We start from the raw sequence: 14307 nt of genomic DNA on the forward strand, positions 1-14307 counted from the left end.
CCTTACCAAGGAATTATAAAGTAGTATTAACCCTTCACATGATCTTGATTCTGTTAGTGCAGGCTAGAACTGCATTGGCTTTTTTGGCAGCTGCAGCACACGGCTGGCTCGTATTTAAGGGATTGTCCACTAGGACTCCGAGATCCCTCTCACAGTTACTATTATTGAACCAGGTACCACCTATACTTTACCTATGCATTTGGTTTTTCTTGCCTAAATGAAGAACCTTACTTTTTTTGACCACTGAATTTCATTTTTGTTAAGATAGTGTTCAATCTTCAAATCTGTCAAGATCCTTCTATATCTTGAGCCAATCTTCTGGAGTACTGGCTATTCCTGCCAGCTTGGCGTGGTCCGCAAATGTGATGAGTTCCCCGTCTATAATAAATACTTTTTTTTTATTATTTAAAACAAATAAACCAAGCCACCAGTCCATAGGCTAAGTAGCAGCTTCCAGACATTTTGTTACAAAATATAGGCAGAGGGAAGAGATACCTCCAGGAATCGTGTTTCAATAGTAAAGGGAAAGATCCATAAATATTTCACCGTTTCAAATGGATGCTTTGCAGCCACGTATGGATCATCTGCAATCACCGCTGGAAGGAACCCAATCAAAAAGTGCCCGGGAGCACAAACAAGAGATAGCATTTTCCTGTAAAACTTTAATGGGGAAAGCGACGTTATATAATCTGTACATCGCTGCCTCCAAGCTGTTGTTAAATAAATAAATAAATAAATAAATAAATAAATAAATAAATAGATAAATAATAAATAAATAAATAAATGCACCATCATCAGAGGGCTGCTTGGTTCAATTAACACATGTTGTCTATCCCAGGCGCGATCGTGATCGCATCGTGGAAGGAAATTTTGCTCAAGAGTCGGAGACGCATCGAGTGCAAACGCCTGGCAGGCGGTCAGAAGCACAAAATCATAAGCTGGTGGAAAGCTGCAGGTCTCCAGACACCTTTGCCCACAAGTGAGTAGATGCAGGGCGGTGTTTTCGTTGGTCAGCGAATGAGAATTTATTTGAAGGAGGAAAACCAACTGGGGCGAAGAAGCTGCACTATCAGGCAGTTTTTCCAAACTCCTCTCCTTTTGTCTACGAAGCCACCTGACAGCAAGTTTGGAACGGAATTCATCCCACAGGGCAATGTTAAGTGGGCCGACTCAGAAGTACGTTCTACTGGCTTCCGCTGGTCTTACTCCCAGATAAGGAAAAACCAAAACTATCCAACTGCACCCCTAATTCTCAGAAGGAACCATTTCTGTTCTGGTGGACTAGATCAGAGATGACACCAGCAAAGGGATTCTGGTGTGCGTCAAGAGTGGCTTCCCAGAAGAACATTTCAGAGGTCTACCCTTCATCCCACTACAAATGCAGGACAAGAAGCAATGGGTGGGAAATGATCAAAGAGAGAACCAACCTGGAGCTACAGAGAAATCTGATGGTGAGAACAATTGATCAGCGGAACAGCTTGCCTCCGGAAGCTGTGGGTGCTCCATCCTTGGAGGTTTTTGAGAAGAGACTGGACAGCCATTTGTCTGAAACACTGTAGGGTTTCCTGCTTGAGCAGGGGGTTGGACTAGGAGACCTCCAAGGTCCCTTCCAACTCTTTTAGTACGTTATTCGGTTAAATGGGTTTAATCCAAAAGGACTAGAGGTGATATGACAGTAGTCTTCCAGCACCTGAGAGATTGTGACAGAGAAGAAGGGGTCAATCTATTCTTCAAAGCACCTGAGGATGGGCAAGAAGTAAACGATGGAAAAATGATCAAAGAGGAATCCAACAAGGGGAAATCTCTTCGACAGAGAGAACAACTAATTAGTGGAATGGCTTGCCTCCAGAAGTCGTGGGAGATCTTCTGTATTTTTAAGACCAGCAGAGACAAAGCCTTTGAAGGGTTTGGCCCCAGCCTACCCCAGCTTTGGAAGCTGAAACTTCGAGCAACGCCACAGCTCTAGAGAATTCGGGGATCTGCAGTCCCAAGGCACCTCGGGAAGACCCCTTGTCTGACAGTGTTCACAGTTAGTGAAGTGATCTATCTGTCACTCAAATCAGAGAACCACAAGCCAGATCTGCCAACTGAACAAAGACCCTGGCGTAGAAAAACACGATAAGCATTTTCACCCGCAGATTAGGATAAATTGTTAAAAAAAACAAAACAAAAAAACACAACGCGTTCTGTTTCCTGCCATTTCCTCTAAAGATGTGACCGCGCAAGTAAGACCTGCCGATAACTGGTCTATCTGTGGCAGAGTCATTCTGCAGGGCAGCAGCCGGGAATCTGCCCGGCGACCAGAAATTTTACTCAACAGCACATCTTAATTGATTCTGCAGGTGGGAACCGATGCTAAATCAGCAGGGGAAAAAAAAGAACTCTTGCCGAACCAGAAAGCGGCTCCAAACCGTGTCAGGGGACTGACCGCAGATATTATGCTGATAACGGAAGATGCTGAAAATTACAACTTCCTGTTTCAGCCTTCTAATGCTCGCATGCAAGGCCAGAAGGGAAATGCAAGCATCAAGAGAGACATCGGTCTTTGAATGATGGATGCCCCTGCAATTCACTCACTGCATTCTTCAAACACATCATAGACATCTCTCTCTCTCTCTCTCTCTCTCTCTCTCTCTCTCTCTCTCTCTCTCTCTGGCCCACTCCTTTTGTTTTTTTGTTTTTAAAAGAAACCCTAAGTTTAACAAGTCTTGACTAGACTGTGATCTGGGTACTCTGGAGAACTCGTAACTGTAAATTCAAAAACTTGGAGAAGACATGGAATGGGGTGGAGAACTCTCTCTTTTGCTACAGACCAATGGGGACGGGGGGGGGGTGAACCATATATGAAATATACGTAAGTCACAAACATTTTGTGGGTTAGTAAACAAACTCTAAGCAGAGTTTATGTGAGAAGATTCCAATGTCTCAGGGGCTGCCCCAAAGAAGAGAGAGTCAAGCTATTCTCCAAAGCACCTGAAGGCAGGACAAGAAGCAACGGATGGAAACTAGACAAGGAGAGAAACAACCTAGAACTAAGGAGAAATTTCCTGACAGTGTGAACAATTAATCAGTGGAGCGGCTTGCCTTCAGAAGTTGCGGGTGCTCCAACACCTGAGGTTTTTAAGAAAACAGGTATTTGTCCAGATGGTATAGAGTCTCCTACTTTAGCAGGACATTGGACTAAAAGATCCCTGAGGTCCTTTCCAACTCTGATGTTCTATGTATGTCAGGGGTCTTCAAACTTGGCCCTTTTATGACTTGTGGACTTCAAGTCCCAGAATTCCTCAACCAGCGTGCCTGGCTGAGGAGTTTTGGGAGTTGAAGTCCACCAGTGATAAAAGAGCCAAGTTTGAAGACCCCTGTTCCATGTTCTTCTCCTTTCTCGCTACCTCTGGTCAAAATGAAGTTATTCAAACAACAGCCAAGGAAACCCTAGGAAGGGAATAATAGCACGTCGCTGCGTTGAGGGTTTCCAAAGTAGATTGTAATGACCAAGGGCATGAGAACATGTAAGTTTATGTAAATCAATACCATTCAATTATGTTCTCGTAAACAAAGCAAGAGGGAAAATGGCATGTTTCCTATGTTAACAGCAACACGAACCTCAAACTCAGTCCTTTGGAAACCAAGACAACCAAATCTGGTGCGCTCTGTCTCTACGTGTTTTTGTGGGCGGGTGGGTGGGTACACACACACATACATGTACATACTCATTTATGGCTTTGAGGATGAGTGAAAATTTATGGGACATTTGATGGTAATTAAAAGCAGGACTGCGACTTAATTGGAAGCAGAGGGGGGCATTTTGCAAGCACGTTAAGGGAACCGTAAAACCAAAAATAAGGGTTTTTTTTCTTTGAGACAGGCTCTCGCTGGGTGAGTTCCACCCGTCAGCCCTTGCATAAGTGCAGGAGACACACACACACACACACACACACACACCGGTTCCATCAGGCCATTGGGACTCCAAGCTGCTCTGTTTTATTTCATGATTGAGTGATCCAAAGCTGGAGCCCTGGGGCCTTCTCCTAGGTCGTAGGGATAGGCAACCTTGGTTCTTTTATGACTCGTGGACTCAGGAATTCTGGGAGTTGAAGTCCACGAGTCATAAAAGAGGCAAGGTTGCCTACCCCTTTCTAGGGTGCAGTTTTGCTCTCCTTTCTTATTTCAAACTTGTGTCCTTCGTAGGTAATCGACTCACAACCGTTGGTTTAGTGACTGTTCCAAGTTACGCCGGCACTGGGAAAAGTGACTGAGGGCTGTTTTTTCATGCTTACGGCCGCTGCACCTCCCCTGTGGTCCCGTCATCAGAATTCAGATGCTTGGCAGGGATTTGCGACGGTGGCCGTTATCCCCGGGTTGGTGGTGGTCATGTGATCCCCTTTTGCGACTCAAAGTCTGAGGGATTCAGATGCACTTAACAACCGTGTAACTAGCTTAACAACTGCAGTGATTCACTCAACAAACGTGGCCAAAAAAAAAAGAATAAAACTCAGTTAACAACTTTTCGGCTCAACTGCGGCTGTAATTTGAGGACTCTCTGGGCTTTGATCTCAAGAGAGGAAAGCTCGATTGGGCCTTTCACGTCCATCTCCCTTGTCCTCAAACGCTGTCATCTTCAAATTTCTCAGTGGGAAACTTTTTTTTTTTAAAAAAAGATGTTATTTTCACTGCAGCTGCTCTCACGTTTTTTTTTAGCTCTCGGCATAAATTAACAGGGAAATATGTTTGTGTCGGGTTTTCCGTAGGCTAAGAAAAATTGGTAGGAAGTAACAGGCTGAAAGTAAATTTATGCATTCAAGTTGATATATTACACTGAGGCCAGCTTCCAAATTCACGCTGCTATCTCCACTTGGCTGTTTATTTGTTTAAAATACTATTTGGGGGACCAAATATAGTAGGAGGATGCAATTCTTTGGTTCGCTTTGTTCCAACAGATGGTCTCACTGAATCTATATATCTGTGCTACTAAAAGCCCTGATAACTCCAACTAGAAATTAATTTAAAACCTACATTAAGGCATACAGGCAGTCCTCAGCTAACCACACTTCACTTACTGACTGTTCAAACTTACGACGGAAAGTGACCTAGGACCGTTTTCCACACTTGCGACCGTTGCAGCCTCCCCCACGGTGGCGTGGTCAAAATTTAGACGCTCGGCAACCGGTTCTTATTTATGACGGTCGGAGCATCCCCCAGGGTCACGTGATTCCCCTTTTGCGACCTTCTGAGAAGTAAAGTCAACGGGGGAAGCTGGATTTGCTTAACGACCGTGTTCCTCATTTAACAACTGCAGTGACTCACCGAACACCTTTGGCAGGGAAGGTTGTAAAATGGGGCAGAACTCACACAACGTGCATTCAAGGACACCACTTGTTGGCAAAGAAGCCATGGATGGATATTGTTATCATTCATTAAGAGTGACCGTAATAATTTTAGGCTCAATTGTGGTCGTACGTTGAGGACCACCTGTAGTTCTAAGGCTTTTTAGGTGTAAGGAAGTTTGTGTGGGAAGAAGAAATGAGGTGGATTTTTTTTCAGCCCGGGGGGGGGGGGAAATGGCGAGGTCTTTGATCTTTGTTGGATGTAAGGAGAAGTTTTCAAAGCTTTCCTCCCCCCCTCTTAATAAGGTTTGTTAGCTCTTTCTGAAATGACAACAACATGCATTCAAGGACATCACTTGTTGGAAAAAGAAGCCGTGGATGGATATCGTTATCATTCATTAAGAGTGACCGTGATAATGTCCGATTACAATTCTTGGTCTGTTCCCTCTTTGATATTTTGTCTCGTGATTTTTTTATTTTTATTTTTATTTTTTTGGCACTTATGCTAGATCGTTTGCGGCGTTAGAGGAATGGTATTCGAGATAAATATAATGCATTAGAAAGGTGTAGATTTTGGAAGGGGTGAAGATGTAGATTTTGGTAGGTGGGTAGAAGGGCAGAACTCAAATATAAATATAACATAAAGCATCTATAAAACCGTCCTACAGACGCCGCCGTTCGGTATTCCCCCCCCCCGTTTGTCTCGTGGAGCAGGAAAGCAAAATAATCATATCGAAAGTGCACATCTGATGTGAAAGACAAGACACCATTAAAACTATTCACTCGGTTCTATATTTGGTCTCCTGGTTGTTTCGCTTCAGAAAAAGAAAAACAATCATAAAAGCTCAGAAGAGTAGCAATCTCAAATCACACCCCCAGTGTTTTAATAGCCCAAATCAAGACTTACAAACTCGTTGCAAGCTTTTGTGTTTTAAAGGTCTTTTGCCCAGGCGAGACGCATAAAAGGGATAGCGAAAGGAAGTCAGAGATGGAAGGGACCTTGGAGGTCTTCTAGTCCAACCCCCTGCTCAGGCAGGAAACCCTATGCCATATCAGACCAATAGTTATCCTCTTCTTGAAAACTTCCAGTGTTGGAGCATCCACAGCATCTGGAGTCAAGTCCTTCCACTGGTTAATTGTTCTCACTGTCAGGAAATTTCTCCTTAGTTCTAGGTTGCTTCTCTCCTTGATTAGTTTTCCATCCGTTGCTTCTTGTCCCGCCTTCTGGTGCTTTGGAGAAAAACATGGCAAACCAGAATAAGAGCCACTTGGAATGCAGGAGGGCAGTTGGGGAAAATGTCTCCTCCTTCAAATAACTGTTTCAAAATTTGGGGGGGAACAGCCATGGCTGCAACGCCAGCGGTAAATGCTGGCTCACTGTTTCCCCTCTTATGCCAAGATGGCTCTATGGAAGTGTCACACAATTTATTTATGAATTTTTAGGCCACCGGTCTCCCCTGCAAGATGACTTTGATCATTCACCTTAATTGGGTTATGTGGCTGTTACATTCTAGCCTTGATTAGCGGAAGTCATTTTTTAAAAAAATAAAAATAAAAATAATGTCCTGCATTGGTTTAAGTTGGATTCCCCAAAGTGCTCTGGAATACAGGGAGATACAAATGTAAGTACTTTGCCTGTGGCTCTTGAAAGCAGCTGTGCTCATCTCCGTTTCAAAGCCGAAGAGCCAGCGCTTGTCCGAGGACGTCTCCGTGGTCATGTGGCCGGCATGACTAGACGCCAAAGGCGCACGGAACGCTGTTACCTTCCCACCGTAGTGGTCCCTATTTTTCTACTTGCATTTTTTACGTGCTTTCGAACTGCTAGGTTGGCAGAAGCTGGGACAAGTAACAGGCGCTCACTGTGTTACGCGGCACTCGGCATTCGACCTGCCAAACTGCCGACCATATGATTGACAAGCTCAGTGTCCTAACCCACTGAGCCACCGCGTCCCTATCAAAAGCATAGAACAGCTCAAAGAATTAGTGCAAGATAGGAAGATGGGGAGAGACCCGGCCCACAGAATCGCCAAGAGTCAGACACAACTAAATGGATAACATCAACAACTTTCTTCAGTTACAGACAGAGGTTATGTCCATGGTCCTGAGTGCTTCGAAACATCTGTGATGGTATATAGTCTGGATTCTCAGAAGAGACTTAGTGCATTCCAGAGGATCAAGAGGCAACTTTGTTCACGTACTTCACCATTAGTTTGGCAAGAGTCTGTCTATAGTTAAGGAACAATCAAGAAATCTCCTTGGGAAAACCACCCTGGTTTGGGGAGCCCGATGACACTTTTTCCAAATTATTTCTGAAGCGCCTAGCTAGCCCTACAAAGTATTACCAAGCCAGAGGAACAACAATCAAGTGAACAAAACACATTGAAAAGAGCCTTTTTCTTTTCTTTTCACGCCGCACATTAATTCCCCCCAGGTCAGCGAGAGGACATCTCTGTTTAGGGACACCTGAACTCCAAATCCTCCCTCTGTTGGGAGGTCTCCAAAAAAATCATGGCCGGGGTACTTGATCTCTGCAAGATCCCAGCAATTAAAATACAAAAACTTATCAAGGCTCCTGGCAGCTTTGAGTTAAACAACCCTGGCCTTGCACGCTCATTTGGCGGAGCTGATCAAAAGGAACATCTTGGAAGACCAGAGACAATGTCTGCTCTGTGATTTATTAGTATCAGCCTGGTGGCAAAAGCCTTTAAGCCAGAACCAAATCATTTCCCTTTGTTAGCAGAACTCCGAGGTAGAAAAACTTGACTCTATAATTAAAACCTGATAAGAAGCGGAGAATGGGACTCTTTCTACAGGTCCGTATTACAGTTTACAATGAGGAAGACTGAGCAAGACCCTCCTTGCAAGCAGAAAACACAAGTTGTAGATTTCAACAGCCAGTCAAGGCTACCTTATCAACCTAGGCAAAAGGTTGCGAAGCTACCATTTCTAGCAGTCTCAGTTATAGTCCTCGACTTACAACCGTCCACTTAAGTGACTGTTCAAAGTTACAACTTTGTGACCAGTTTTCACACTTACGACCCTTGCAGCATCTCCAGGGTCTTGTGATCAGAATTCAGACGCTTGGCAACTGACTCGTAGTTGTGACGGTTGCAGTGAGCCGAGGTTCTGTGTTCCCCTCGTGTGACCTTCTAACAAACCGAGTCACTTAACGCCTGTGTTGCTAACTTAACTGCAGCGATTCGCTTAACAACTGTGGCAAAAAAGGTCGTAAAAATGGGGCAAAACTCACACAACAAATGTTTCACTTAGCAAGAGAAATGTTGGGCTCAATTGTGGTCATAAGCCGAGGACTACCTGTGCAGTCAAATGGGTGGGACACTGGGAACTGTATAGGCCAGGGGTAGGCAACCTTGTCATGACTTGTGGACTTCAACTCCCAGAATTCCTGAGCCAGCCTGGCTCAGCTTGGAAACCTCTCCCTTTCCCCTCAGCATGGCTGGCTCAGGAATTCTGGGAGTTGAAGTCCACGAGTCATAAAAGAGACAAGGTTGCCTACCCCTGGTATAGGCAATCCTTGACTTACGATCCCAATTGGGGTTGGAATTTCCATCGTTAAGTCGTTGCGATCATAAGTTAGATCCAACTTTAGGACAATTTTAGGGTCGTCATTAAGGAAACTCTACTGTCGTTAAGCGAATTCAGCCTCCCCAAGAGGCATGGTTTGGCTGGAGAAAGGGTCCCAAATCATGACCGTGTGACTGCGGGATGCTGCAACCTGGTTGCCAACTACTCAAATTGCAATCCCATGTGCTCAGGAGCGGTGCAATGGTTGTACGTGCGGATACAGGTTGTAAATCACTTTTCCCCAGGCTATTGTCACCTTGAACCATCCTTAAATGACTGTAAGTCGTAAGTCTAGGATGGCCCAAAGTTCAGCAACCACTAGACCGCAGTTTGTTCTCCTCCACTGCAGCAAAAATATTTGATTATTCTCCTTGGCAGTCAACTGGGTGAGGTCCTCGCTTATGCATGCACACATAGGAGGCTTCCCAACATAAGCAACAACCTTGGATGTTTACTTGACGTGCAGAACAAATCAGACACTCCAATGTTCTTTTCAGAGGTAAATCAATCCCATCTCATTGGCTCGAAAACTCCGTAAGAAACATTCGAAATGCACTTTGCGCATGACAATGGTCAGCTGCTATGCAAAAGTCAGTCTAACAACGAATTCCAGTCTACAAAACAAAAATCTTCTCCAACAACAGTTACCCACTGGCAATTTGAAAGTCTGCAAACCATTAAGTATTATTTCATTCTCTTTTTGAGACTGGCAAAGAATTTAACTTAAGCTTCAGCCGTCCAAAGCAGTGGAACAGGGCTAATATATTGTTTGATGGTCAGCCTTGGGTTGTTTTGTTCACTTCAAGGGATGGGTATACGTGTGGGTGTACCTATGTGCGTTCGGGAAAACAAACAAACAATCCCCAGCTTAGCAAGGAAGCAAATTCTTGGAATTGGCGAGTCAAGGTGGAAATTCAAAATTCAAGAGGAAATCCCGGCCGCTGCCAGGATCAACTTTTCACTTTATAGAAGCGTACAAACTGTATCTGGACTGGGATAACAGTCTGCAAACATATCGTCAATGAAGCATTAAGTACAAACATAGAGGAAATTGCACAAATATTGGAAAAATTGGGACAATCAAAAGATAATTGGTGGTGCAAGTCAAGTTTTAGCAAAGAGAGGTTGTCGAGGCATGGATATTTGATACGTATCGACTGCCGTATCAACTTGAATTATCATTTTACAACAATTACCTTCAGGAAAAGAAGGGAGGGGTCTGCAGTCCAATGCCTTTTTCATGCCGAGTTAGCTAGAAACCCCCACCCACCCAAAAGGCCAGCTGAGTAACACGGCATTTTTGAGTGGCAATAAGAGAAGTTAGGAAGAAATCTAATCTGTTTTCTAATATACGTTTCCCCCTCCCCCCGAACTATGACTCTCAAATTAGACACAAAGCATCTACAATATGCTAGCGAAGCACCCAAGGTGTCTATTGGTCCCAAATAGTTTGCGTTCTTCAAATCCAAGGAATCCTATAATATTACCTCCCTCTGTGAGCTCAGGATCATCGCTAGAAAATGTACGTGTATTAAACAAGACAATTTCAGAGTGGGAAGGCGCGAAAACCCAGTTTCTTGCCCACGTTCTCTCATTTGGAGAGCGTGTTTCATATTTGTTCCTCTGAAGAGAGGTGTAATACACACGAGGGGGGGGGGATTTATCTCCCCAAACCTATTTTGGGGACTCTGCCTGGCTTCAGACATGCACACAGATGGTCAGATTCTTTCCCAGTCAAGGAACAACAGGAGGAACCCGGAAGCCGCGCAACGAGACTCACCGAATAACCTTTTCCTGACAACGACTGAGCCGAACTCTGGGGGGGGAATAAAAGAGAAAATCACTGTGAGTAGTAAAAATGGTTGCAAAGAATGCTCAAAAATGCAAGCCTCGTCCTCGCCCGGCTTCGCCCCCCCCCCCCGGCTCAACCAATAATAATTTAATTTCTATACCGCCCTTCTCCTGAAGGACTCAGGGCGGTGTACAGGGCAAATACAATAAAAATACAGTATACAAAAACTAAAAAGGAATTAAATAGTGCAGCCCAATAACAATAAAAATAATACAAATTAATATTACTATTAAAATACCCCAAACCCATCAGACCAGGCTGAATATAAAGTTCCGGGTACACTGATGTACGTTCCTAGCTGTGTGTCCCAATTAAAGGGTGTGCATGCCAGTCACACGTGCGACATGTAGAAAGAATTATAGAATTAAATCATATACATCATCTATGTATATATGTATGTTTGTGTATATGTGTGTATGAGTCCCTCATTTTATATGTGTAAATATGTATCTATATATGTGTATATGTATATATACAGCCTCATTCTATATATGTATGTGTATGTGTGTGTATGAGTCCGTTTTATATATCTAAATATGTGTATATATGTGTGTATATGTGTATGTGTATAGTCCCTCATTCTATATATCAGACATGTCAAACACAAGGCCCGGGGGCCGGATGCGGCCCATGAAGTGGTTTCATGCGGCCCGCGAAGCCATCCTGGAAACAGTGAGGGAACGGCCCCCACTGCCTTGGCCCTGGCCCAGAGACCCTCCTTCTGCCAGAGACCCCCAGATCTGTCCCACTCCTGCCCAGGCCCCCATAGGCACCCTTGATGCCAACGATGTAGAGCTGGCCACGCCCACCCAGTAGGCCACGCCCACCCTGGCCATACCCACCTGGCCCCCTGAGGGCAACCGCAATGCTGATGTGGCCCTCAATGAAATTGAGTTTGACACCCCTGCTATATATGTATATATGTGTGTGTATGTGTGTGTATGAGTCCCTCATTTTATATGTGTAAATATATATGTATATATGTGTATATGTATATATACAGCCTCATTCTATATATGTATATATGTATATATGTATGTGTGTACGTATGTGTGTGTGTATATGAGTCCGTTTTATATATCTAAATATGTATGTATATATGTGTGTATATGTGTATATATAGTCCCTCATTCTATATATGTATATATGTATGTGTATATATGTACATGACTCCCTCATTCTATACATGTATGTGTATATGTATATGTGTTTGTATATGTATATGTATACATATAATATATATGAGTCCCTCATTCTATATACATATATGTACACACACAAACACTTATGTATATAAAGGATTCATAGGTGTAAATCTATGGAGAAAACAAGAGCAGTATGAGGGACTCTCAAGGTGCACAATAAAATATAAAATATCAAAGTACAAAAACGGTATATGGAAATTAAAATGTTAAAGTTAACATTTTAGAATTTATTTTTATCAGAAGCATCACAGTTAAAATAACCATCACAATTTAAGAATAATAATTTTAAATTAAAAAAAAAATATTTTAAAAATGCAAATATTCTTCCTTTTGCACCGGACTTTTTTTTGGGGCACTGTTGTATAATTTTTTATTCTTATTCGAAACATTAAAATACAGATTCTTAAAACAGGAAACATTAAAAGAAGAAAATAGATTCTGGACTTTTAAAAGAAAATAAAAGTAAAAGAGCCGAATAACCATCGGCTGGAGTTACCCAACCTCTCCAAGCAGGCAAGAGATGATGATCAGGAGCAAAGTAATGAAAAAAGACCACAGGAGACCTGGAAATTACAAATCTCTTTTTCAGGAACTCGCGTAAAGAATCACCAACGAGGCTCAGCTTGATCTGAACACTAATGCAAAGGGCAGGGGGTGGTTTCTCATTGGCGTTTCTCCCCCTTTTCCTCTGTTGACATTTATTCATTTCTCCACAGGCAAGGAAGCCCACTCTGTTCCGACAGCTGGAAGGAGCAACAGAAACATCTAACACCGACTCAGAAGCTGGTGTGATTCTTTTTACGGCTGGGTGAATAAGTCGGGAGGGTGCAGGAGAAGAATAGGTAGAGCCCGAGGGGGGCGTCAAGAGAGGAATCAGCCTGGAGTCATTACGTTGCCACAAGCGATCTAAGTCTTACTCCTCTTATCGAGGGCCAAATTTAGTGCTGAAACTTTATTTTTTATTTATTTTTTTTAATTCCATTTATATCCCGCCCTCCGAAGACTCAGGGCGGCTTACAAGCTTAGCAGTAGCCTTCATTCTATGTATATGCCTGCTTGTTAGGGCTTTCACACACACCCCCAAGCGGCATTATTACAAAGTCAGCTTAATTGCCCCCAACAATCTGGGTCCTCATTTTACCTACCTCGGAAGGATGGAAGGCTGAGTCAACCTTGAGCCTGGTGGGACTCGAACCTGCACTCATGGCAGGCAGCTGGTGTTACTTAAGGAGGCATTAGCCCACTGCTCCACCAAGGCTCTTGATTGACTTAGAGACTTATGTGCAGGTAGTCCTCGACTTACAGCAGTTTGCTCAGTGACCGTTTGACAACAGCACTGGGAAAAGCGAGCTATGACTGTTTTTCAGACTTACGACTGCTGCAGCATCCCCAGGGTGGGGTGATCAAAATCTGGACTAGCTGTATAGGCCAAAGCAATAAATTAGCTTAACTGGAATTTCACACGTGGTCCTGATTCTCTGCACCTGACCGAAATACGCCCAGTTATCCATGGAACCTACTCTTGAGGGGGGGCACCTGCTTCTCGCGAGCTATTTCCTAATCAGCTGCTTATTTTACGCCTGATATTTTATATTTCTAATTTCCACCTTGGGGCTCCTAGCTTGCAACCAGCCAACCTGCCTCTAATTGCCTATTTGCTTTGGTCTGTCACTCCGTTAGGCTCTTGCTGTGCCCCTTAGCCCACCCCAGTCATCCAGGGATGCCCCCCCCCCGAGAATCGAAGGGCTAGTTTCCTCTAACTACGAAAACCCATTTGCTACAACCAAGGAGGCCACTGGCAGTCGATTTTGCCCACCCACAGCACAAAATTGTCACTCCGTGACACCAGCCCACCCCGCCATCCCTCCCACCCATCCCTCCCCTACATTTCCAATTAATGCAGCTTTGAAATATTTGCTGTTCTGTGGGCAGATCAGGACTCTATTTAGATGATAATAAGCAGCAATCCATTCCATTTAGCAACGGACAAGATCCATTTAAAAAAAACAAAAACACAGGCTCTCCTTAAGCGGATGGGTCAAGAAAAGATAAACCCTTTTTAAAAAGCCATTATGTAAAGTGCCGGGTGGATTTTACACACACACACACACACACACACACACACACACACACACACACGAGGGGGAGCGGGTTTGGGGAAAATTAGGACAATTACGGAACAAAGGAACTGAAGGGGAAGGAGAAGCAACAGAATGGTGTAGGGTCTTCTGTTTGAGCAGGGGGTTGGACTAGAAGATCTCCACCATCCCTGCCAACTCTTGTTATTCTTTTGGGATGACCCCAAAGGCTGCCCCTATTTCATTTCAATCCAAATAGTCAT

General features: G+C 43.8%; 1 protein-coding gene across 1 annotated transcript in view; it reads right to left on the reverse strand.

The window, feature by feature from the left end:
* The window catches only part of FBRSL1 (fibrosin like 1), a 504421-nt gene that overhangs the window by 275430 nt on the left and 214684 nt on the right, over nt 1-14307 (reverse strand). The window contains 1 exon segment of the mRNA XM_083373413.1: nt 10690-10725. Within this exon segment, the coding sequence (XP_083229539.1) occupies nt 10690-10725 (36 nt within the window).

Source organism: Vipera ursinii (genome assembly GCF_947247035.1).
Source record: "Vipera ursinii genome assembly, chromosome: 14".
NCBI lineage: Eukaryota > Metazoa > Chordata > Lepidosauria > Squamata > Viperidae > Vipera > Vipera ursinii.